Here is a 25,936-nt window from a genome sequence, read left to right on the forward strand (position 1 = left end):
ATCATTATACATTTGTGCAAACCCAAAAAATATACACTGGCAGGAAGGTAAAAACTACAGAATTTGGGTGATAATGGTGTGTCAGTGTACATTCATCAATTGTAACAAGTGTACCACTCTGGTGGGGGATGTTGATGATGGGGGAAGCTATGCATGTATTGGGTCAGGGAGTATATGGGAAATCTCTGTACCTTCCTCTCAATTTTGTTATGAACCTCTAACTACTCTAAAAGGATAAATAAAGCCTTTATAAAAAATTTAACATGAACTTTGTTCTAATCAGTAACATTTCCAGGAATAACAACCATAAACGCACAGTTTTGACATACCAGTTATGTTTTTTTCTGAAAACATTTTAATATATCATCACCATTAAAATTTATTTGTCTCTGATCCATCATCCATTCAACTAAGAAAGTAGCTGTGAAGTTAGCAGGGGAGGGACTATTTGAAACAGGAAAAGAATAGTGAAAATGAAAACAGGGGTTGGCAAACTACCCCCACTGCCCGTTTCTGTAGGTGGAGTTTCACTAGAACACAGCCACACTCATTTGTTTATGTATTTATTATCCGTGGCTGCTTTTGTGCCTTGGTGGCAGAGCCGCATACTTGTAATAGTAACTTCCGTATCCTAAAATATTGATTATCTGGCCTTTAGCAGAAAAAGTTTGTCAGCCCCTGATATGGAAAGGTTCTGCACTTAGAGTACCTCACAAGTGTCTTAAGGAATGGGCTTCAACTTAAAAAAATGAAACTGGAGGGGCACGTGGGTGGCTCAGTCGGCTAAGCCTCCGACTTCAGCTCAGGTCATGATCTCACACTTTGTGAGTTCAAGCCCCGTGTCAGGCTCTGTGCCAACAGCTCAGAGCCTGGAGCCTGCTTCAGATTCTGTGTCTCCCTCTCTCTCTGCCCCTACCCTGCTCGTGTTCTCTGTCCCTCATAAATGAATAAATGTTAAAAAAATTTTTTTAAAATATAAAATTGGAAAAATGAAACACAAAATTTTGGGGATGAAGCAAAAGCATTTCAAAGAGAGAAGTTTATAACAATACAGGCCTACTTCAAAAAAACCAGAAAAATCTCAAATATACAACCTAACCTAATCTAGAAGGGCTAGAAAAAGAACAAGAAAGTCCAAAGCTAGTAGAAAGAAGGAATTATAAAGATTAAAGCAAAAAATAAATGAAATAGACACTAAAAAAAATAGAAAAGATCAATGAAACCAAGATTTGGTTCTTTGAAAATATAAACAAAATTGATAATCCTTTAGCCACACTCATCAAGAAAAAAAAAGAGGACTCAAATAAATCAAATCACAAATGAAAAAGTATAAGTAACAACTGACACCATAGAAAAAAAAAGGATTATAAGAGAATATTATGTATGTGTATATGTATATGTAATATAGTTAAGAGAATTAGAAGTCAACAAATTGGACAGCCTAGAAGAAACTAATAAATTCCTAGAAACATACAATCTCCCAAAACTGAATCAGAAAGAAATATAAAACAAACTGAGCCAACTACTAGTAATGAAATTGAATCAGTTTTCAAAAAACTCCCAACAAACCAAAATTCAGGACCAGATACAGGTGAAATCTACTAAACATTTAAGAAGAGTTAATACCTATTTTCCTCAAACTATTCAAAAAAAAAAAAAAAAAAAGAAGAGGAAGGAAATCTTCCAGATTCATTCTACCAGGCTAGCTTCATCCAGTATCACCTGATACCAAAGTCAAAGACACTACAAAGAAAACTACAAGACAATACCTGTGATGAATATAAACGCAAAAATCCCCAGCAAAAAATGAGCAAATCAAATTTAACAATACATTAAAAAAATCATTTACCATGATTAAGTGAAATTTATTCCAAGGATGCAAGGATGGTTATTAATCAATTTGATACATCACATTAACAAGAGAAAGGATAAAAACCGTATGAGCATCTCAAAAGATATAAATAAGCATTTAACAAAATACAACAATTGTTTATAATAAAAACTCTCCAGAAAGTGGGTTTAAAGGGAAAAAAATCACAACATAACAAAGGCCATATAAAAAAACCCTACAGCTAACATGATATTCAATGGTGAAAAACTGAAAACTTTTCCTCTAACATTAAGAACAAGACAAGGATTTCCACTCTCACCACTTTTATTCAACATAGTACTAGAAATCCTAGCTGCAGCTATCAGATAAGAAAAAGAAATAAAAGGCATTCAACTTGCTAAGGAAGAAGTAAAACTGTCACTATTTACAGGTGACAGAATACTGTACATAGAACATACTACGGTTTTAAAGCAAAAAGCTATTAGAACTGATAAATTGATTCAGTAAAACTGTAGGATACCAAACTAATACACAGAAATCTGTTTCATTTCTATACACTAATAACAAAGTAGCAGAAAGAGTAATTAAGAAAACAACTTCATTTATAATTGCACCAAAAAGAATAAAATACCTAGGAGTAAATTTAACCAAGGAAGTGAAAGCCTATACTCTGAACACTGTAAGTCACTGATTAAAGAAACTGAAGATGACAAACATTAATGGAAAGATATACCACATTCATAGATTGGAAGAATTAGTATCATTAAAATGCCCAAACTACCCAAAGCATTCTATAGACTTAATGCGATCCCTATCTAAATATCAATGGCATTTTTCACAGGTACTCAACAAATAATCCTAAAATTTGTATAAAACCACTTAAAACTGACAATAACCAAAGAATCTTGAGAAAGAAGAAAAAAGCTGGAGGTATCATGTTCCCAGATTTCATGATATACTACAAAGCTATAGTAATCAAAAGAATATGATACTGGGAAAAAAATAGACATGTAGATCAATGGAAGAGAATAAAAGCCCAGAAATAAACCCACACCTATCTGGTCAATTTATTTACGACAAAGGAAGCAAGAATATGCAGAAAAAGTCTTTTCAATAAATAGTGTTGGGAAACTGGATAACTACATGCAAAAGAATGAAGCCAGTCTACTTTCTTATGCCATACACAAAAATAAAGTCAGGATGGATTAAAGACCTAAATGTGAGACTTGAAACCATAATATTCCTAAAAAGAAACACAGGGAGTAATTTCTTAGACATCACCCTTAGCAAGATATTTATAGATGTGTTTCCTCAGGCAAGAGAAACGAAAACAAAAATAAACTATTTGGACTACACCAAAATAAAAAGCTTTTACACAGCAAAGAAAACCATCAACAAAGCAAACAGTAACCCAGTGAATGAGAGAAGATACCTGCAAATGATATATTTGATAAGGGTTTAACAACAAAAGTATATAAAGAAATCATAACACTCTACACCAAAAAAAAACCAATCTATTAAAAAGTGGGCAGGGGCCCTGAATAGACATTTTCCCAAAGAAAACCTACAGATGGCCAAAAGACGCACGAAGAGGTGCTCAGTGTCATAAATCATCAGGAAGATGCAAACCCAAATCACAATGAGGTATCACCTCACTCCTATCAGAATGACTAGTATCAAAAATACAAGAAATAACAAGTGTTCTGTTCCTGAGGATGTGAAGAGAGAGAACACCTGTGCACTGTTAGGGGGAATGAATACTGGTACGTCCTCTGTGAAAAACAGTATGGAGGTTCTTCAAATACTAAAAATAGAAATACCATATGATCTAGTAATTCCCTTACTGAGCATTTACCCAAAGACAACAAAAACACTCATTCAAAAATAGTATTATTTATTGCAGCATTATTTATAATGGTCAAGATATGGAAGTAACCCAAGTGTCCATCAACAGATGAATGGATAAAGAAGAAATGGCTTATATACACAATGGAATATTACTCAACTATAAAAAAGAAGATCTTGCCATTTGCAATAACATGGACAGATCTAGAGATATTATACTACGTGAAATAAGTCAGATAAATACAAATTCCATATGATTTCACTCATATGTGGAATCTAAAAATTGAACAAACTAAAAACAGACTCTTAAATACAGAGAACAAATTGGTGGTTGCCAGAAGGGAGTTGAGTCAGGGGTTGGGCAAAATGGCTAAAGGGTATTAAGAGATAAAAAAAAACTTCTGGTTATAAAATAAGTCACAGAGATGAAAAGTACAGCATAGAGAAATAGTCAATTATACTGTAATAATGTTGTATAGTGATTACACTTTATCATGGTAAGCATTGAGTAATGTATAGAATTGTAGAATCACCATGTTGTGCACCTGAACTAATGCGACACTGTGTGTAAACTGCACGTCAGTTAAAAAAAAAAAGTCAAACGCGAACTCAAAGCATTTTGGTGACATTAAAGTAACAATAAAAGCTCAGTATAACATCTGGGAAACTACCCTCAAAAACATTTGCAAACTTCCTGTAAGAGAGGATTAGAAAATGATCTACAAATACATTTTAAGTTAAACTCGAACACTAAAGGATTTTTTTATTACTTTTTTATTACATACTATTATATATTACTTTTATGATCCTCTTCTTGATCAGGTTTTTGTTATTATTATTATTAACTGCCAAATAATACTTATTGGTCTGAATCAGAGGTCATTACTATAGTCCTTGATACAGATAAGAACTAAATGAAAAGCTGTTTACTTCTATGGTAGAACTATTATGGTATTCTTTCACAAATGGAAGAAGGGAAATTTTTATTTACAGTTACATAGTCCTGGTGGCATTTCCAAGAGTTTGGAAGATGAAATCTTATAAAGAACATGTTTATTATGCTTCAGATAAGCATCAGCTATAGCTTGTTAAATCAACTCATACTAAATTTAGTATGAAGGTACACAGATGTTGGTAAATATTCCCAAATTGCCTTTTGCCATTCACCAGAATTTAGCCATGCTAGATAATACAAGCCAACAACTCAGCCTGGATGTTGTCCTATTTATGTGTTGCTGTTTTCTGGGACAAAAATATTCTTCAGATAGTCTTTAAAATAGATAAACTACACAAGACATGTTAACATGGGACATATGACACCATAGCCCCCTAGGAACACCAAAGCTTATCGAAAACATAGCAACTCACCTACTACCCATATGATCACACTGAAAGAAACTTACTGATACTATAACTAAATTCATTTATTTGTTTGTTGATTTTTATTTTTGTGTCTTTGGAATGAGGACTATTTAAAGTACTTGTCTTTCATAAAACAGCAGGTACTTGGAGAAACGATTTACCTGACCGTGTAGCCAATACAGCAGTGGACTGCAGCTAAAATTTTCAACATCACTGATATTATCCTTAAAATTAATTGTATTAACATTCAGCAAAGGCAAAGTATAGATGAGAAACACCTCATACTGAAATCGGAGAGATTCCTAGCTTGGGACTTAGAAAAAAAAAAAAGACAATTCAAGCATCATCACAGCTTTGTTCATTTACATGCTTACTAGATGAAAGCATCTGTAAGAAATTCTCAGCCTGTGAAATTTTTCTTTAGTACTTCACACATTTTTCAATGCCTGGGTAGTGAATGACTATATAGAAGGTCAGTAAGGAACAACACTTGCAAGAAATGCAGTCGTGGACATAGGTATTGTATTTCAAGTTTTGTTACATTTTTACTGGGCTACAGCAGGATATTTCCTTAGAGCAGACTAATTTCCTTCAGGCACTGAGCCATGGTAATTTGTGAAATAGCTTTTCTTTCTCTCTTTTTTTTTTTTCCATAGAAGCTAAAGATACACATCCAGAAGATTATAAAACTAGCATTTTATTTTGTTTATTTTGGTCTGCATTATTGCTTTTCCACTTCCATCATGAAACAACATTTATTTGGGAAGTAAAATGAAGAGAGAAGGAGGCATATTTCAGTTTGTATATTTTTGTCCCAAAGGCAAAGTTCAAAATGTTCGTCTGATCCTTTAAATCCAGGGTAGAATAGATTTTCCTATCAGTAACACACAGCTAATTTTACGTCTCTGAGAAAGAGGTTTTGGAGGCTCTCAATTTTTCCAGGGATCTCCAGCAGACACTGAACTTCAGGAATCATGTATATTACTTTACCATGCTTTCTTAGTCATATTTTTTAAAAAAGGGTTTAAATATACAATGGTACTGAGGAAACAATATTGGTTCCCACCATTTGGGAAATTTTTCCTGAGTCCACTAAAATGCAATTTCCTGACCATTGAGTTATGCTAAAAAAATCAAGTCCTCCGGGTCTCAAATGTCCATGTCTGTAATTTGGGTGGGACTGAGGCTAGGGAAATAAAACAGGCTGGCACGAAGTCAGGAATTAATGGATAATCTTGAACTCCCCCTTCCATGTTCCCTCTTCATGATGATGGATTTGGGTGCATTTAATTGTTTGTTAACACTTCCATCAGACTAGGCAAATACATGTACTTGTAGGTCTTTTTTTTTTTTTTAAGAATGAAAAGAGCTCATTTATGGGAAACTTACAAGTCATAATTGAAATGCTATATTAGAACTCTTTTGCAATTATTTTTTTAAGATCTCAAATCACATGATTTACTGGATTTTTTACAACTAATTTGTGCTATCCTTGCCTTCTTTAACAAAGACCTAAAGTGCCAGATGCTTTGTTTATTTTGTAGGATACTCATAAAAAGCTTCCCACAAAAGATCATTATCTCTACTGTAGAGATGAAGGCATTAATTTGTTCAAAATAACACAGTTTGCACACAGTGCAGCTGCAGTATAGGCCCTAACATTTGGGTCCCAAATCTTGGGCTATGTGGCCACTCACTATACTCTGTTCTTTCTGCACCTTTATTTTTCCAAGTTGGACTTAAAACTTAGATCACCATTTCTCTCTAGCATGTTCTCTTGCTATTGGAATAAAACTTTTAAAACATAAATCTGTTGAAAAAAACAACGTTAAAATGTGATCTAAGGGGTGCCTGAGTGGCTCAGTCGGTTAAGTGTCTGACTTTGGCTCAGGTCATGATCCCGCGGTCTGTGGGTTTGAGCCCCGCGTCGGGCTCTGTGCTGACAGCTCAGAGCCTGGAGCCTGTTTTAGATTCTGTGTCTCCCTCTCTCTCTGATCCTCCCCCGTTCATGCTCTGTCTCTCTCTGTTTCAAAAATAAATAAATTAAAAAAAATTTTTTTTTAAATGTGATCTAAATATTCTTAATTTTGATTCACCACGCTAGTCACATGCTAAAGGTTATTTTGTTGTCGTTGGATGATTTTCTTTTGGAATATGTATTTTTTTTTCACAGACCTCATGGTCATAAAAATGATGTTACCCACTGTGCTTCAAATAAAGAACTCTTTCTCCTCCAGGCTTTCACAGAAAACTATGTGTGCCACTTTCCATGTAAACCATCTTCTTTAGGTTGAAATTAGGGAGTGATGTCACTTCAGGAACTGCCTAGGAAATACCACTGTCAGCTAAGACTGTCAAGGTAGTGTCCAAGATATTCAATGCATGTGTTTTTATAGCAAAAATCATTTGTGGGAAGAAACTGAAAGAGTTTAGGCTGGCAACTTGTGATAAATATACGAGAAAGTGATAGGTGCTAATTTTGCCTCAAATGTCAGCTCTGGACTGCTGTTTGGCTGCTCACCTAGATGTCTATATCAGCTCTTTCCCACTGATCACACTTTCTTGGATGTGCTGTTTTCCACACATGAGACACACAGGGGCTTTCTAAAAGTCAAACCTGGAAATGCCAATGCAGTTCTGGCACCTGGTCACTATGCCCTTCCCAAATGATTTATAAAAGCATAAATGCTTCAGGTTTCTATTTTAGACTTTAACTCTTCAAATATCTGCTCCAAATTTCTAAGCTACTCAACGCTCTGCCTCCCAAGATGGAAACACCCTGAAAACCAGAATCCTTAATGAGAATAACATTTACTACCAATTCATCTGATGACAAGTAACTGTCTATTTTAACGGGAAAAGAGAGACACCAACTGTGATGAATGTCACTTTTGCTAAGCACACACAGGAAAGCGTGACGAATGCAGATAGGCTTTGATTCTCAAAAAAAAAAAAAAGATTAAAAGGCACTGTGCAAAGTGTCTGAAAATCAGATTATGAGGACCTGTTTGGGAAGCAAAACTTACAATGAGGAGTTGAAGACAATTTAGTTGTAGGCACCGAGACATCACTAGGACATAACCAAAAAGAAGTTTCCATTACTGTCCCTGTGTTTAAAAAAAAATCCTAATTTTGCTCCTAGTGGTGAGAGTGTGGGGAGCTGGGAGTGGGAAGGCTGGGGACTAAAGTAAGGAAGATGAGTTTTAACAATCTTTGCCAGTTTCCTGGCACTGCTCAGAAGCAACCCTGTTCTCAAGGAGGAGTTAGGCGGTTACAGTCTCCATCTCTTTTCTTGATGTGTCTTAAAAATAAGACTGAATACAGAAAGCTGCAGCCAGGAGAGTGCTGTGTTCAAGCGTTGGTAATGCTTTGTACATGTTCTGGGGAAATGTAGATAAATTGTAATATTTACGAAACAAAAACAAATACAAAAGATACGGAAATGTTTGCAGTAGCTTTGTTTCTCCTGTATGATTTTTTAATCTATGTAAGGAGCCCAAAACCACATGGAAGAGACCTAAAGATCAATCTAGAAGAATGAGTTAGCCCTATGAGCCAGGGGAGGACCACTGGATCACTCAACAGGTGCTTCGCAGCCAATGTGGGTGAAGTGCTGGGTAACACACAGAGCTGGGAAGAGATGGAGGTCACCCTAATTTGCAGAGTATTAGGCTCTATGTTTCCCAATCCATGTTTCACCGAGCAACAGCAAGCCAGAACAAGGCTCCAGTATGCCACCACTGCTGTGACCTAAGCTGCTTACACATACATCAATCGTAATACAAATGTAAATAAGTCACCTTTCAAAAATAACTGGATCAAAAAAGAGGATAAATATCCCTCTGAAAAATCGAAGTGACCCTGAATCCATGGTGTAGCTCTGTCCATGCTGAGCAAACCAGGGGAAACACGAGGCTCTACGTTGAAGGAGATGCCCAGGAGAGCAGTGTAGAGAGCATACAGAGTATATGTGTCTGCAAGTATGCGGGCCAATATCCACAACGGAAAGAACCAGGGAACGATGCCCTCCAGCGTGTAAGCAGATAAACACACTAAGGCATATCCACATAATAGGATATAACGGGTTATTCACCTTAAAGATGAACTAGAAAAGCATGCAACAATATACATGAATTGTATCATTATAATATTAAGAGCCTGGGTGGCTCAGCTGGTTAGGCATACAGCTCGATCTGCACTCGGGTCATGATCTCACCGTTCGTGGGTTCAAGCCCCCCATCCGGCTCCCTGCTGCCAGTGTGGAGCCTGCTTGGGATTCTGTCTCCCTCTCTCTCTCAAAATAAATAAATATTTTTAAAAACCTTAATATTAAGTGAAAAGAGCAAGTTTCACACAGTACTAAACTTTTTTTTGATAATGTTTAAAAACCTGAAATAGGGGATCCTGGGTGGCTCAATTAAGCATCCAACTTCGGCTTCTGTCATGATCTCGTGGTTCATGAGTTTGAGCCCCACATTGGGTTCTGTGCTGACAGCTCAGAGCCTGGAGCCTGTTTCAGATTCTGTGTTTCCCTCTCTCTCCGCCCCTCCCTTGCTTGTGCGCGCTCGCTCTCTCTCTCTCTCTCTCTCTCTCTCAAAAATGAATACATTAAAGAAATTTTAAAAACCTGAAATAATAGTAATAATACTAAATGGAGTATCTATAGGTGTAATAAAAGTATCTAAAAAGAAAAGAAAATGTGGAATCCTGGATTCAAGGTGATGGTTATGTTGTGGGAGCGGGGGAGGGGGGGATAGTACCATGGATACATGCAGTTAATTGTCCCGGTCCCAGAACCTTTTGTTTTTGGTGGTTTTTTGGGTGCATATTAAATAACTGAAGATATTTAACCAAATAAAAACAGGCTATTAATAGAATAATGAGATTATGTCATGAAACAAATACTATGATTAGTATAATTGTGTGCACCTGAGAAAAGGACAACACACACACACACACACACACACACACATACACCAATATGTGTCTGTATATGTGTGTATATATTTGAGAGACAGACAGAAACAGAGGCAAATACAGAGACAGACACAGAGAAAAATCTCTGAAATAAACAAATGCAAACACCATAGAACAGAGGAAAATTTGTCTGTTTTATACTTTGAAAGTCCTAACCCACATAATTGCAAAGGAGCAGCCTGTGTTTTGATACCTAATTTCTTTTTTTTTTTTTTTTTTAATTTTTTTTCAACGTTTTTAATTTATTTTTGGGACAGAGAGAGACAGAGCATGAACGGGGGAGGGGCAGAGAGAGAGGTAGACACAGAATCGGAAACAGGCTCCAGGCTCCGAGCCATCAGCCCAGAGCCTGACGCGGGGCTCGAACTCACGGACCGCGAGATCGTGACCTGGCTGAAGTCCGACGCTTAACCGACTGCGCCACCCAGGCGCCCCGATACCTAATTTCAATGAGCCATGAAGTGAAGTTCTAATTTCACTGAGCCATGTAGCTCATTTGCAATTTGATGACCAGAATTTTCCCGGATTTTTATTTAAGGTGATTTAAGAACATGTCCTTTCTTCACAATAGACTATCCTATACACTCTTTTAAATAATGCTTTTATTTTGGCCAAAAGCAAATTTTAATCAGCCTCACTGTGATTATCACTTCTGACGTACCTCTGTCTTGAGATTTTACTTGTATTTCCAGCCACTAAACATATTTCAATGACATTTTTTTTTTCCTGAACAGCAATTAATGAGAGAACTGTTAAAGCCAAATATATTTCATTCAGGACTCCTAAAGATTTAATGATTTGCAAAAGTAATAGTTTTCAGATCAAGTATAATTCTGCTCAAATCCTAGACTTTTCTTTCTCATCAGTAAGTATCAGAAATGCATACATCATCTGCGTGGCAGTGTGTAATGTACATGGACATATTTAGTGCTCCAGGGAACAGAGGCTGCAATGCCCCGTGACAACACTCTAGCAGGTCTGTGTGCACTGTTCCAGCCCACCAGGAAGGAGACCAGAATTTTGCTACAGGAATGTGTTGAAAGCTTAACAAGGAAGATAACAAATAAATGAGGCTTCTTGTCACCTTCATCTCTGTTAATTTTTTTGAATAAGCGATACATTTACATGGTTAAAGTAAAAAACTTATGCCAGAGCACCCAATGAGAAGTCTCTTGACCATCCCTTGCTCCCCCAAAATGTTTTCACCCTCAAAATATTGAATGATGCCAATTTTCTAATATCCTTCCATGATCATTCTGTGTATAAATAGGCAAACACAAGCACACACAAATATACTCTTTTCAATGAAAATGTTTTGCAACTGTCATTTGCCATGCAACAATATGTCTTAATCACACTTTTATATCAATATGTAAAGTGTCCACAATGTTTTTTTTTAAGGATGAATATCTTCCACTGTGTACATGCTTCAGAATTTAATCGGTTTACGATCATGTGTATGTTACTACATTTTGCTATTACAAAAAAGACAGAAGGGATAATCTTGTAAGTCCATCATTTCTTGACTAGTATAAATAGTCAAAATCCTTGACTGAAGATAAATTCTTAGAATTAAGATTTATGGGTTAGGGGCGCCTGGGTGGCTCAGTCGGTTAAGTGTCTGACTTTGGCTCAGGTCATGATCTTGTGGTTCAGGAGTTTGAGCCCTGAGTTGGGCTCGGAGCTTGCATCACAGACTCTGTGTCTCCTCTCTCTGCCCCTCCCCTGCTTGTGCTCTGTCTGTCTCTCAAAAATAAATTAAAACTTTTTTTTAACTTAAAAAAATAAAATTTATAGGTTAAATGTTAAATACATTTGTAATTTTGACAGATAATTCTAAATTGCTCTCTACAGAGGTCATACCAACTTTATACTCTTGTCAGGAATTTGTGAGAGTATCTGTTTCCCAAAACCTTAATTAATAGTTTTACATTAGAGGGGCGCCTGGGTGGCTCAGTCAGTTAAGTGTCAGACTGACTTCAGCTCAGATCATGATCTCAGAGTTGGTGCATTCGAGCCCAGCGTCGGGCTCCATGCTGACAGCTCAGAGCCTGGAGTTTGCTTCAGATTCTGTGTCTCCCTCTCTCTCTGCTTCTTCCCTGCTCATGCTCTGTCTCTCTCTGTCTCTCTCAAAAATAAATAAATAAATAAATAAATAAACAAACAAACATTAAAAAAATTGTTTTACATTAGAATTTTCATTTTATCCAAGTTTATAGGTACACATGGTATCTCATAGTTTTATTTTGCACTTTCTTATTCTAAGTAAGGACAAGCATGTTTCTGGGTATTTAACAGTCACTGGTATTGCCCTTGTCAATAGTCAGTTCATATCCTTGAACAATTTTATTAGATACTTTTCTTAATGATTTGTAGAACTTATGTATTAGAAAAATTTGTCTTTGTGTTACAAGTTGCAAATGTTTTTCTGTGTTTATCATTTGCCTTTTATTCTTGCTTGTAGCACTTATTTTTTCTATTATTGCCATGCAATTTATATTTTCTGTAGCTGACATTACTGACCTATACCACATGGTTTTTAGGTGAAATAACCTACTATATAATGCTTTCTCAGATCTAAAACAATATAAAAATTCTCATGATTGTTTTTAACCCCACTGTTTATTCTGCTGATAGTTGTATCTTTGGTTCTTTTAAGATGAATCTTCAATTCTGAAGTCATGGTGACTAGGGTATTTTACCACAGCGGTACACAGTAAATTTTCATTTTAATGAACAGAATACAGAGCAAAAACCCATGGACTAAATAGCTAATACAGCACCCATGAGAGGCAGTAAAACACCCATTAGAGAGAAGTTAAGTTTTTCAAGAATCAGCCTTTGGGAGGCTCCCCAGAGGCTCCATGGAAACCAGCCACACGTGAGCACTTAAACTGGCCAATCCTGGTAGAGGGCTGAGACGGTGGATGAGGGCTGGAGCCAGGGAACCGTCAGGCCGTGCATCTGCAGTCTCAAGTCTGAGGCCCCGAACCCTGATGCACAAAGGGAAGGTTCACCACTCATGAAGGCTGAGGACAAGAAACAGACTTGAAGCTCAAGGTTCCATATTTTTTCAGCCTTGATTGTATCAAAAGAGAGAGATGATGCTACTTCTGACCACCCAAACTCCACAGGAGGGCCAAGATCACTAAAGTGGGTCTAATTCTGGCCTTGCTGGACTGCACGCACTACCACATGATGTAACGAACAAAGAAGAGAACCACAATGCTGTTGCTGTTGCTGATTCCATGAGATTTGCCCTGTAAATGCGATCTGTGGGCCGAAGTATGTGCTGCCTGGTCATTCCCCCTTGTTCATTCAACCCCTCTAGCTGACTGAAAACTTGAGTAAATCTAGCAGGGTAGAATCCTGGTTCTGCAGTTTCTAAACCACATAACTTCCACAAAGTTATTTAACTTCTCTGGGCTTCAGTTTCCTCATCTGTACAGTGGGTTAATGATAGCAACTAACCTCACACCACTGTATTGATAATTTAACAAGAAAACCCACTTAAAGTGGCTTAAGTGTTATCTGTAACATACTAAGCGCTCCATAAATACTAACTTTAATTAACATATTAATTATACATGTACATATACTCTGCTGGCAATCAGACAAGAAAAATATTTAAAATACAAGGTAAAAAAGTACTGTGATAGAGGAATAACTTATTTGTTATGGTGCATAAAGTAGGTTTGGTTTAACAACCTGGCTTTTTTATTTAAGGGAGGGAGAATTTATGTTTTAACTATAGTGTTGTAAGTTTTTTAAGGATTTTTGTTTACTTTTTTTTTAATGTTTATTCATTTTTGAGACAGGGAGAGACAAAGTGTGAGCAGGGGAGGGGCAGAGAGAGAGGGAGACACAGAACCCGAAGCAGGCTCCAGGCTCTGAGCTGTCATCACAGAGCCCGACGAAGGGCTCGAACCCACAAACTGTGAGTTCATGACAGGAGCCAAAGTCAGACACTCAACTGACTGAGCCACCCAAGCACCCCAAGGATTTTGTTAAAGTTTATGTATTTTTGAGAGAGAGAGAGAGAGAGAGAGAGAGAGAGAAGAGGGGAGAGGCAGAGAGAGAGAGGGAAAGAGAAAATCGTAAGCAAGTTCCGCACTTTTAATGCAGAGCCCGAAACTGGGGCTCAAACTCATAAACAGTGAGATCGTGACCTGAGCCGAAATCAAGAGTTGGATGTTTAACCAACTGAACCACACAGGCTCCCCAAAAAAGGATTTAAAAATTTTTTTTAACGTTTTATTTATTTTTGAGACAGGGAGAGACAGAGCATGAACAGGGGAGGGTCAGAGAGAGAGGGAGACACAGAATCTGAAACAGGCTCCAGGCTCTGAGCCGTCAGCACAGAGCCCAAAGTGGGGCTCGAACTCACAGACCGCGAGATTGTGACCTGAGCCAAAGTCAGCCGCTTAACCGACTGAGCCACCCAGGCACCCCTCCAAAAAGGATTTTAAAAGGATAGTTTTGTGGTTTCTAAATTGATGACCTAAAAAGTTTTATGTGCTTCCAGTGTTTACAACCCCCCTATTTAAATATCAATTTTAATATGTAGTTTCCCTGTTGGAAAACAGTCAATGAATCTATTAATTATTTATTTTCAAGTTAACACATTTTTGGTAATGTGAGTAAAAGAAAGCACTTTTTAGTTCGGGACAGAAGATTACTTTCCATGGTTTATCAAAGCAGAGTTGGAACTGCAACTAAGGATACTGTGCCAATGAGTTTCATGAGCATAAATAAATATATTTGTTGTCACAAATCTCAAACAGTGAAGTGCTGTGGTAATGGAACAAAGCTGAAGACTCTTCAGAATAAATTGCAAACAACTATTTGACATATAAAGAGCCATTGAAGGGAAGCTTTCCAATACAATGATGCTATTTTCCTGCCTTCCATTTAAGCCAGGAAAGAGTAAGTAGCTCAGAGAATGTTAAAGAAGGTATAGTCTGGAAGGCGGGGATCATGCAAGGACATCTGGCATCTACCTGCGCTTTCTCCAAGTGGACTGAAATTCAGAGTAACGTATTTCATTATAAAAAAGAAAACTACTGGGCCCTTCTAACATACGCTTCCATGTTATAGTGATGTGTGCGACTTCTCCTCTCCATTTAAATTTAATGGTTATTTGGATGAATGAATCTCTGAATAAAGTAAGCGAAAAAACCTTCCCTTTGGATGTGAAGAAATAGTTTATTCCAACAACAGATCATTTTCCCCGCTGTACAACCGAACTGGGAAAAGATTTTGGAGCCAAAGTGGCCCAGGAGAAATACAACTTGACTTCAGTAGACCTGAGGGGCTAAACTGAATCTGGGACCTTAAGTGAGTGAAGAGAGGAAATAATGGATTCTCCCTTAGACAGACAGACAAGACAGGCATGCGCGCGCGCGCACACACACACACACACACACACACACACACACACAGAAATGAATACTCCTTTCTGCTTTGGGCTCAGATTGTCAAGTATGAGAATCCACCCAGCCAATGATATAAAACGAAAAGAAACCTCAAGACAGATACTGAGTCATGCATTTCAGACACTGACTCAGGAGATGAAGGCCAGCTCACCATTTTTTTTTTCCACTTTGGTATAAACTATATATGTCCAAACTTAAATATTCAGCAGGACAAGCCTTTCAGGATAAGATTTTAGTTAAGAAGACATCCCAATGAACAAGCAGAAGACAGTTCTTTTAAATAGATAGGGAAGGTCCCTGACCTTAGAAGTAATACCTGCATATGATCAAGAGGGACAATGACACAAAGGTCTAAAAATGCCAAATTGCACTTCACATGTATGCTCTTTGTCTCCGAATGGCAACCAGAGCAAAATAAGATTATTAAGAAAATGAAAAAAAAAGCCAGATGAAGGCGAAATTCCCATAATAAGGAACACTGGCCTCTTTCCAAACACAATTTTAACTCTGGCCCCATATTTTACCTTCTTGGGCATTCAACCCAAGTCAAGGAAATTAACTGATTATACACCCTACTCCCAATTACTCAATACACTCAATACATATTTTTTTAGGAGCCTCTGCAATACAGCAGCAGAAGTTCCAGGCTCTGGGATACAGCAATAAACAAGACAGAGTTTTTTTCCCTCAAGGATCTTACCCAATGGTCCACAGATACACACCAAAAAACAAAACAGAACAGTAACACAATTTTTTAAAGTTAATAAGCTCACTTTGCTGTTAATGCAGCCACCATTTCCCCAAATCACTCAGATTCAAAATGTTGGTTACCTTTCTTATTTCTTCTCTCTTTTTTTTTTTTGAGAGAGAGAGAGATAGAGAGAGAGAGAGAGAGAGAGAGAGAGAGAGAAAGGGAGTGAGAGAGAATCCCAGGACGGCTCCACACTATCAGCACAGACCCTCATAAGGGACTGGAACTCATAAACCATGAGATCATGACTTTAGCTGAAGTTGGATGCTTAACCAACAGAGCCACCCAGGTGCCCCTTTCTTATTTCTGAACAGACCCAGTAACTTAAAGATTGAAAAAAATATTTCTTTAGAGAATTTCATTGCTGTATGAATAGAAATTGAGTATGTGCTAAAGAGAAACAGAAAGGGTATCATTTTCATGTAAATCTTCCAGCACTACTATGTTTTATGCTCACATTGTAATCCACATAGAAAACTAAAATATCTTACCTTTGACAGTGGGTCAAAAGTAATTGCTATGGTTACATTTTTATTTAGGGCAATTACTAACTTTACATTCATGTCAACATTTTACACTGACACTGTATAAACTGTACATAAACTGACAGTAATTCAAAGCTGTTGCTGAGTGTAGCAATAGTTTACTGTCTTTCCAGATACATTATGCTACCAATTACATTAAATAGTTTTATGTAAGGAAATACCACTTGATATTTTACATAAAAGAACACTATTACTTAAAGAAAATTGATAATAGTTACTTTTAAGACATATCCAAATAAATAGGACTTATACACAAAGTAAAGGCTTCATAAAACCTTTAGTTTTCAAATTCTAATCACCACTTCTTCCAATTCTGCTATTCCCCACCAATCCCAAATATTAAATCATATAATTCTTTCTGGGCAATGCCTAAGTGGATTTGGCTGTCTGGGCAGGAAGTAAGAAAGGAGAGGACTGGACTCAGGCTCTGGGTGGTGCCTACATTACATCAACAGCCCCCTTTCCTAAAGAACATAGACAAGTGCGAATAAAGAGTTGCACTGTCTCTCTCCAAACTCTGCCTTGGCTCTATATGTTGTTTTGATGAAATGTGATGTAGAAAAGGCTCACTCTATTTTCAACTAAGAAGAAATACATTGTATGATGATTAATGGGAAAATGTCACAACCACTTTCATCAGTCAGTGGCTGTGCCTTCTCACCTACAATCAAACCCTGTCTTTGCTCCTAAGTCCACGACCCTTGCATCTTGTTTGGATAGTATTTCAGAAGTAAAAAGTGAAGCAGAATGACAAAAGTCATAGAATAACCCCAAAAGAAGCCAGGAAGGAAATGCAAGAAGTAGCGGGGACACAGCAATATAACCCAGACCTTATGCAGGTCCCCAACTCGCTAGTCCAATTCCTATGCTCGCTTAGATAATTTCCCCATCTTCCAAGTATTTTTCAACGTTTTTTTTTTTTTTTTTTTTTTTTTTTTTTTAATTTATTTTTGGGACAGAGAGAGACAGAGCATGAACGGGGGAGGGGCAGAGAGAGAGGGAGACACAGAATCGGAAACAGGCTCCAGGCTCCGAGCCATCAGCCCAGAGCCCGACGCGGGGCTCGAACTCACGGAGCGCGAGATCGTGACCTGGCTGAAGTCGGACGCTTAACCGACTGCGCCACCCAGGCGCCCCCCAAGTATTTTTCTTAACCTTTCCAAACAGGCAGACTTTGGTTATCAATATTGTATTGAAGCAACATAAACTACATGGACATTCTTCTTCCTCAGAGTTTCAGAGAGAATTTATTGTTTTTTTTTAAATAATTAACCACATTTTACTACCTTGTCTTTGGGGGAGCATGAAATTAAGTCATAATGATATAAAATATATAAAATTGTAAAGATTAACTTAAAGCAGAACTAGAAAGGCAACAGGGCAAATATAAAACATAGAATGATATATTTCCCCTGGGTTCATGAAATTATGATTTCTGGTGTGGAAATCATAGCATGGATACCCAGGCCTCTGGTTCAGTTTGCCTCTACCTCTTGTCCAATAAAACAGTTGGTATTCCTGTTTGTCTTCTATAATTAAACTTTAGATTTTACCTTTTTCCCATTTTTTTTCCCTACAAAGAAAGATAAGACTTTTTATAACTAAGCAACAAAAAAAAAACCAAAACCCAAATACTGCCTTTTGGAAAGGGAAAGATTAGAAGACTTAATTATGTACACTAGAAGCTGAGTTGAGTTTAGTGACTGAAGGTAAATGGGTCTAAATAAACTTGTGACAATTTCTACGCAGGAAGCAACTATAATACATATTTGCTACTTTTAGTGTACATAACTCGAAAAATACTTCCACATAAGATCATAGCAGGCATACGGAATAAAGTTTCAATTTACTGAATTTCCCATGTAAGTTCAGATTCACATTTATCTACCTCAGGTAAGCCAGAGTGCCAAAAACCAATTTCTGGGAGCAATTTTTTCTAAACTTTCAGTAGACAAGTAGGTTTATGTCACAAAAAATTAGAATAAACATAATATTTGTCTTCAGAAAACTATCTTAATGGAAATAAATCGATGTAAGTAGTAATTCTAAAGATAAGCATTATATTTCAATACTACTAGACATATACATTATTCTAAGTATCCATGTTAGGAAAGCTAGATACCTTTAGAAGCTTCCTGAATTTTCTAATAGTGATAAAACTTTTGATCACATGTAAATTTAACAAGTGATTTTAGTCTATCTGCGGAATGCTTATGGAGTGCACATTTCAAAATTACATTCAATTCACATTGAATATAATAATCACATTACACAAAATTATTAATTTTTGAGATCTTTATTTGAGTAAGCTATTCTTTCACAGAATACCTGTCGTGGTATATCCAAATTCTGAGTCACTTAAATGTCCTTTTTTTTTTTTTTTTAAATTTGGCAGCCACCAAGAAACAATATTCAATAAAAAATCCAAATACTTTATAACATAGGACAGACAGACTGCCACCTTCTAATGCATCATTTAACACAGGACATTGTACTTCACTCAGAATTTTAATCTTTGATACAATTTTGTAAGTAAAATGGAAAACGACCTTATTAAGGAAAAATATAAAAGGCTGGATTATTCCCATTTCCACTGCAACAAAGAAACTGAGATAACATACCCCTTGTAAAATGCTCATTGGCTCTTTCCAAATCAAGCCCATTAAATACACAAACCAAGGGGGTGCCTGGGTGTTTCGGTGGGTTAAGTGTCGGACTCTTGGTTTCGGCTCAGGTCATGATATCCAGGTTTAGTGAGTTCGAGCCCCCCGCATCAGGCTCTGCACAGCAGCATGGGTGGGTAGCATGGAGCCTGCTTGGGATTCTGTCTTTCCTTCTCTCTCTGCCCCTCCCCGACTAGTGCTGTCTCTGTCTCTCTCAAAATAAATAAATAGACTTAAAATATATATATATAAACGATGACAAAACTATTCTAACATCTCTGCCTTTATTTTCATATTAAAAAATTGTAATTCTGATTAAATTCTTCCAAAATTCAAAATGAAGTTATGACTTTGCTGGATTCAGAGTCATCAGTAAGACAGACATGTCCCCCAAAGTAAAGACACTCACCTTCACATTTCTGGGTAGTTTCACTCTGCTTGTGGCCAGCAGGGCATTTGCATTCAAAAGAACCCACTGTATTGATGCAGTTTCCTCCCTGGCATATGCCAGGAATAGCCTGGCATTCATCAACATCTGCGGGAAGAAAGGACTGTGAACATAGATACCACTAATTTTCAGAATATTTATATATATTTCTTTAATGTACAGAAAAAGTTGAGCTGCTCTCAAGAGAATGGTGTAAGGGGAACTGGGCCCCTTTTGTAAGCATATATTTTAACTTATATAAATCATGTACGTTATAAATCTCATTTTCGTTCTTGATAGTTTCTTCTGGAATTTTATTTTGAAAATCCATCCTTGTTGTTATGCGGACAACCAATCTCTTGCTTAGATTTGCTGCAGAACACTTTTGGATGTGTTCCCTCTCCTGGTGATGGGTACACAGTATACCTCCGGCTTCTCACCACCTCAGCACATGATACAATGAAAGTCCCTACCATGTCTCTTTACAGAGTTGAGTACAGACTGTGAAGACTTAAAAACACTCTTCATCCCTTTGCTGTCAACTCAGGGCAGAATTACTAAATCAAAGTATATATACATCCAACATGAATATAGTGCTCAACAGTCAGAACGCCTTCATACCACCAACAATCTGTACACCGATGAGTAGTTCCCACACCCCTGTTGTCCATGAGGACACTTGAGTTTTCTCTTCCCTGCTAACACATGATATAAATATCCAATATCCTAATTTTCTTTGGTCTAATAATTATAAAGGGATATTAATTTTAGTTTTCACTTCTTTAATTGTTCATTTCTATGCATGTTAGCTTTTAGATTTCTTCATATGGAAGTTACCTGTTCGTATCCCTTAAACACTGTTACAGTGAGTTTGTCACATTCTTACTTTTTCTTGTTTTTATTTAAATTCCCATTAGTTAACATACAGTGTAATATCAGTTTCAGGTGTAGAATTACATCATCACACAGTGCTCATCAAGTGTCCTCCTTAATTGCCATCACCTATTTAACTCATCTCCTCCCCCCCCCCACCCCCCCTTCCCTCCAGTAATCCTGTTTGTTCTCTATAGTTAAGAGTCTGTTTCTTGGTTTGTCTCTCTTTTTTCCCCTTCTATGTTCATTTATTTTCTTTCTTAAATTCCACGTAAGAGTGAAACCATATGGTATTTGTCTTTCTCTGACTTATTTCATTTAGCATAATGCTCTCTACCTCCATCCACATTGTTGAAAATGGCAATATTTCATTCTTTTTGATGGATGAGTAATACTCCAGTGTGTGTGTATGTGTGTGTGTGTGTGTGTGTGTGTGTAGGCCACATCTTTATCCACTCATCAGTCTGATGGCATTTGGGCTCTTTCCATAATTTGTTGATGATGCTGCTGTAAGCATTGTGGTACATGTATTCCTTTAAGTTAGTAGTGTCATACATATTATAAATTTAAAACCTTTTCTGCTTTATCTTCAAGCAATTATCTTCCTCATCTTTCAAGCAATTAGTTTCATCCATTTAGGAACCAAAATTCTTAATATTGACAAATGAAATTCAAGAAACTGTAATAAAGACTTTCAGACAAAAGAAGTCTGAAATGTTAAAAGAAATGTTAAAGGAAGTTCTTCAGGAAACATGAAAATGACATGGAAATTATGGTCTACACAAAAAACAAAAAGCACTGAAAATACTAAACATGTTGATAAATTTAAAAGACATTTTTTATTTTTTTAATAGACTTAAAGATAATCGGTTGGTGAAAATAACAACAGCAAAATAATAATAATGCATTTTGAAGGTTATAAAATACATAGAATTAAATAGTATAACCACAATAGCATGAAAGATTGAGGGCAGAAAGAGAAGACTACGGTCATAAAATTATTACACTGTAAGTGAAATGGCATATTAATATTTGAATATAGGCTATAATAAGTTGTATATGTAAAGACAAACACTAAATGTTACAATTTTAAATAAAACTAACATTTTATAATTTTAAAAAAATACAGCTAATAATCCCATTAAGGAGATAAAAATTAAATACTAAACTAGACTCTAATTGAGGCAAAGATGAATAAAGAATAGGTGGGACAAAAAAGACAAAAAGATAGTAAGATAATAGCTTTAAAATCAGTAAAACTGATAATTATCTGAAATTTAAATGGTATTAGCAATTTAATTAAAGGCTGAGGCATTCATATTTGATTTACAAGAAGATGTAATTTTACACTGCTTATAAGAAACCCACTTTTACAGAGACAGCTTAAAAAGTAAATGGCTGAAAAGATGTATCATACTCAATCAAAAGAATGCTGAAGTGGCTAAGTTACTATTATGTAAAGTATTCAACAGAACAAGAATTGTTACCAGGGATACAGATGGATATTTCATAATGACAAAGAGGTCAACTCATTAAGAGGACACAATAATGCACACTGTATTAGTGTGAGCCTGGATGGCTCAGTTGGTTAGAGTCCAACTTGTGATTTTGGCTCAGGTCAGGGTCTCATGGTTCATGAGTTCAAGCCCCACGTGGGCCTCTAGGATTCTCTCTACCTCCCTCTCTGCCCCTTCTCCCCCAAATAAAAATAAATAAAACATATAAAAAATAATTCACATTACATACATACACTGCTTATAAAATGTTAAGCACCCAGAACAAAAAGTGACAGAACTGAAAAAAGAAACAGACAAACCCCCAATTACAACTGGAATTGCATTCTGTAGTAACTAACTGAATTGCTGAAAATCAGCAAGGATGCCTAAGACTGAATTATACTTTCAACCAACTTGTCCTAGTTCATGTTTGTTGAGCACCCCACCCAACGTTAGCAGAATATATGTTATTTTTACACACTGAATATTTACCAAGACATACTATATTCTGAGGCCATGTAAAAAAGACCCATTAAATATAAAAAAATTAATATCATACATAGTATTTCTCTAAACATAACAGGGTTAAACTAGAAGTTAATAATATAAAGCAGCTGGAATACCTCAACCATCTGAAATTTAAACAAAATATTCTGAAATAATCCATGGTTCAAAGAAGAAATCATATGAAAATTTAGAATACAGCATATCAAAATTTGTGGGATGCAGCCAAAAGCAGTGCTAAGAGATAAATATGTAGCATTAAAATGCTTGTTTTACCAAAAGAACAAAGTCCTTAAAATTGGTTACCTGAGTTTTTACATTAAGACATTTGAAAAAGGAAGAGCAAATTAAACCTAAAGTAGACAGAAGCAAGAAAATAATGATAAAACAGAACAACGGTTGAACAACAGAGATAATCAGTAACTCCAAAACCTGGCTCTCCGGAAATACAAATTAAACTGATAGGTCTGTCAAGACAGAACAAGAAAAAGGTATGGGGATATGAATGATCAGTATTAAAGAATAAAAGTGGGCACATCAATACAGATTCTATAGAGATTAAAAGGGTCAAAGGAAATAGTATGAATAACTGTGTAGCAATAATTTAACAATTTAGATAAAGTGTACAAATTCCTTGAAAGAGAGCCACCAAGGCTCACTCAAGAACAAATCATCTGAACAGACCTACATCTACTAAAGTTAATTTAATTCATACTTTAAAGTCTTTGTCCAAAGAAAACTTCAGGCTGAGGTGGCTCTGCTGTTGAATCCTTTCAAATACTTAAGGGAGAAACAATACCAGCTGTACAAAAATTCTTACAAAAAAGAGAAGAGGGGACAATGGCAGACCCATTTTGTTGGACTAGCATAGCCCTGACCCCAAAGCAGACAAATATGTTACAAGAAAGAAAACAACAGAATAATGTATTTTTGGAATAGGCACACAAAAATTGTTAGCAAGGCAATTTTAGTCATATATATAAAAAAATTAATACATCATGACCAAGTGAGGTGAATGCCAGGAATTTAAGGTTGCTTCAACATTCAAAAAAATCAATCAATATAATTTATTATATTAACATGTTGACTAAGAAAGAGAAAACACATGATCATATCAAATGTGAAAAAAGGGACAAAATTCAACACTAATTTTTTTTTTTATAGAGAGAGTGCAAGTGGGGAAGAAGGACAGAGGGAGAAAGGGAGACAGAGAAAATCTTAAGCAGGCTTCACAGGGATCATACATGACCTGAGTCATAATCAAGAGCCAGATGCTCAAACGACTAAGCCACCCAGGTGCCCCTTTAAAATCTCAGTAAACCAGGAGACTCTTGAGGAGGAACCAAGATGGTGGAACCACACAAAATCTCAGTAAACCAACGGAATACAAGGGAACTTCCTCAACTTGATAAAAGAGTCCATAGCAAAAAAAAAAAAAAAAAAAAAAAAATACAGCTAACACACTAGAAAGCATTGAGAAAACTCTTGATTTGGAGTTTTTTAATCTGTCATTTACATCCATGTAAATTTCCCTTAATTTCTCTCTCTGTGAAAGGTAATAATTTCTAATTCAGCACAGGGTTATGAGAAAGAAAATATATTAAATATATTAAAAATATATAAAATTGTATATAAAAACGTAAGCTTATACAAATTTACGCTACCTATTAAAATCTATAGGGTAACATATTTATTAATATATCTTTAATTAAAAAATACTATAAGTTCATTGTAATAACCTTAAAGTGACAGAAAAATAGAAAGTTAAAGAGATACCACTGATACAAGTCAGCAGTCTGTTCTTTGAGACTTTTATTCACAAACATAGAGCATCAGTCTGTTCATATAACAAGAATAAGGTCACACTTCTTCCGAATCTTGCTTTACTTTCATTAAAAATATTTTGTGGATACAACTGTAAGTCAGTATACATTGATTCGCCCTATTAGTTTTTGCTAAGTCCCCAAGTTTGGTGTATCTTAGAGTATCTAAATTAGAAAATTTAAGCCTACAAAAGAGCTTAGCATCTTTATTATTTCTTCCTCACTTTATCTGTCTATAAAAACTTACAAGTCCTAAGTTTTTTATATTGAAATTAAAGTAGATTTTGTTTTCCTATTAAAGGATATCTGATCCAAACAGAAAACAACTAGAATGAAATACAGAACAAGAAATTTATATACTGAACTGTTTAATTCAGAACATTTCAAACCACATTACTTTTAAAATGTACTACATTTCCACCCTCATTACAGTGTGGTATAAAACATCCCTAGAAACCTCTTTTCCTGGCAGATAAACCAGAGAAAGAATATCATGATATAAGTTGAAAAACGAGGCCAAACCTATAAATCCCTTAATAGTATTCATAAAATCTTTGACTACATATTTAGTAGATTCAGTAATTTTTCAAAGGAAAAAAGCAAACCAATGTTACGGGGTTTATTTTGTAATTGCCTAAAAAGTATTTTCCTAGAAGGAAAAATGAAACCTTTGTTTCTGAAGTATCCTAGACAACACAGCCATACAGCATTAATTTCTTTTAGATAAAGTTAATTACTAAAATGAAAAAGGTAACTTTGAAGCAATCTTGTAGAAATAATCAACTTGAACCTAGAAGTATACACAAGTATTCTCTCTATATAAACAAAAAAGCAGACCTCAGATCTTCAAACTATGCAAAATTTTCTTTCTACATCTTCAAAGTGCTAGCATATGCAACTACTAATGTCTGATTAGTTTTCCTCTGTCGCTATTTCAAAGATGTGCTTTCTTTCTGTTCAAGCACAAACTGACTCTTTAAATGTTGAACAATTTCAAATAACATGTAAGGATTTCATAGAATAAAATTAATTTTTTACTCAAGTTTTAATTTAAATTCCAATTAGTTAACATACAGTGTAATATTAGTTTCAGGGTTAGAATTTAGATAAAACTTTTGAAACTTAAAAAACCTTATATAATCCCTTCAGTGTATGCCTATTAAAGTTATAAATAATATAATAAGGTAATAGTAATTCTATTTTATGAACTCATTTATTCTCTAACTTCTTTAAATAAACTTGCACTAAAAGATTAAACTGATTTTATTATGTAAGTATTATATGGTGTATTATTTTTAGTTCACATTAAAATATGGAAAAATGTGTGCACTGGTACAGGTATATAAAAAATTTAATTTGTCTGTGGGAACTAAGGACCAATTCCTATTACTATATATTTAATAG

The 25,936-nt window shown here is 35.8% G+C and overlaps 1 protein-coding gene across 1 annotated transcript in view; it reads right to left on the bottom strand.

Annotated features, from left to right (window-relative positions):
- The window catches only part of FBN2 (fibrillin 2), a 255,813-nt gene that overhangs the window by 151,551 nt on the left and 78,326 nt on the right, over positions 1-25,936 (bottom strand). The window contains exon 7 of the mRNA XM_007087821.2: positions 19,819-19,944. Within this exon, the coding sequence (XP_007087883.2) occupies positions 19,819-19,944 (126 nt within the window). The remainder of the gene's footprint in view (positions 1-19,818; positions 19,945-25,936) is intronic.

The sequence above is a fragment of the Panthera tigris genome, chromosome A1 (genome assembly GCF_018350195.1).
Source record: "Panthera tigris isolate Pti1 chromosome A1, P.tigris_Pti1_mat1.1, whole genome shotgun sequence".
Classification (NCBI taxonomy): domain Eukaryota; kingdom Metazoa; phylum Chordata; class Mammalia; order Carnivora; family Felidae; genus Panthera; species Panthera tigris.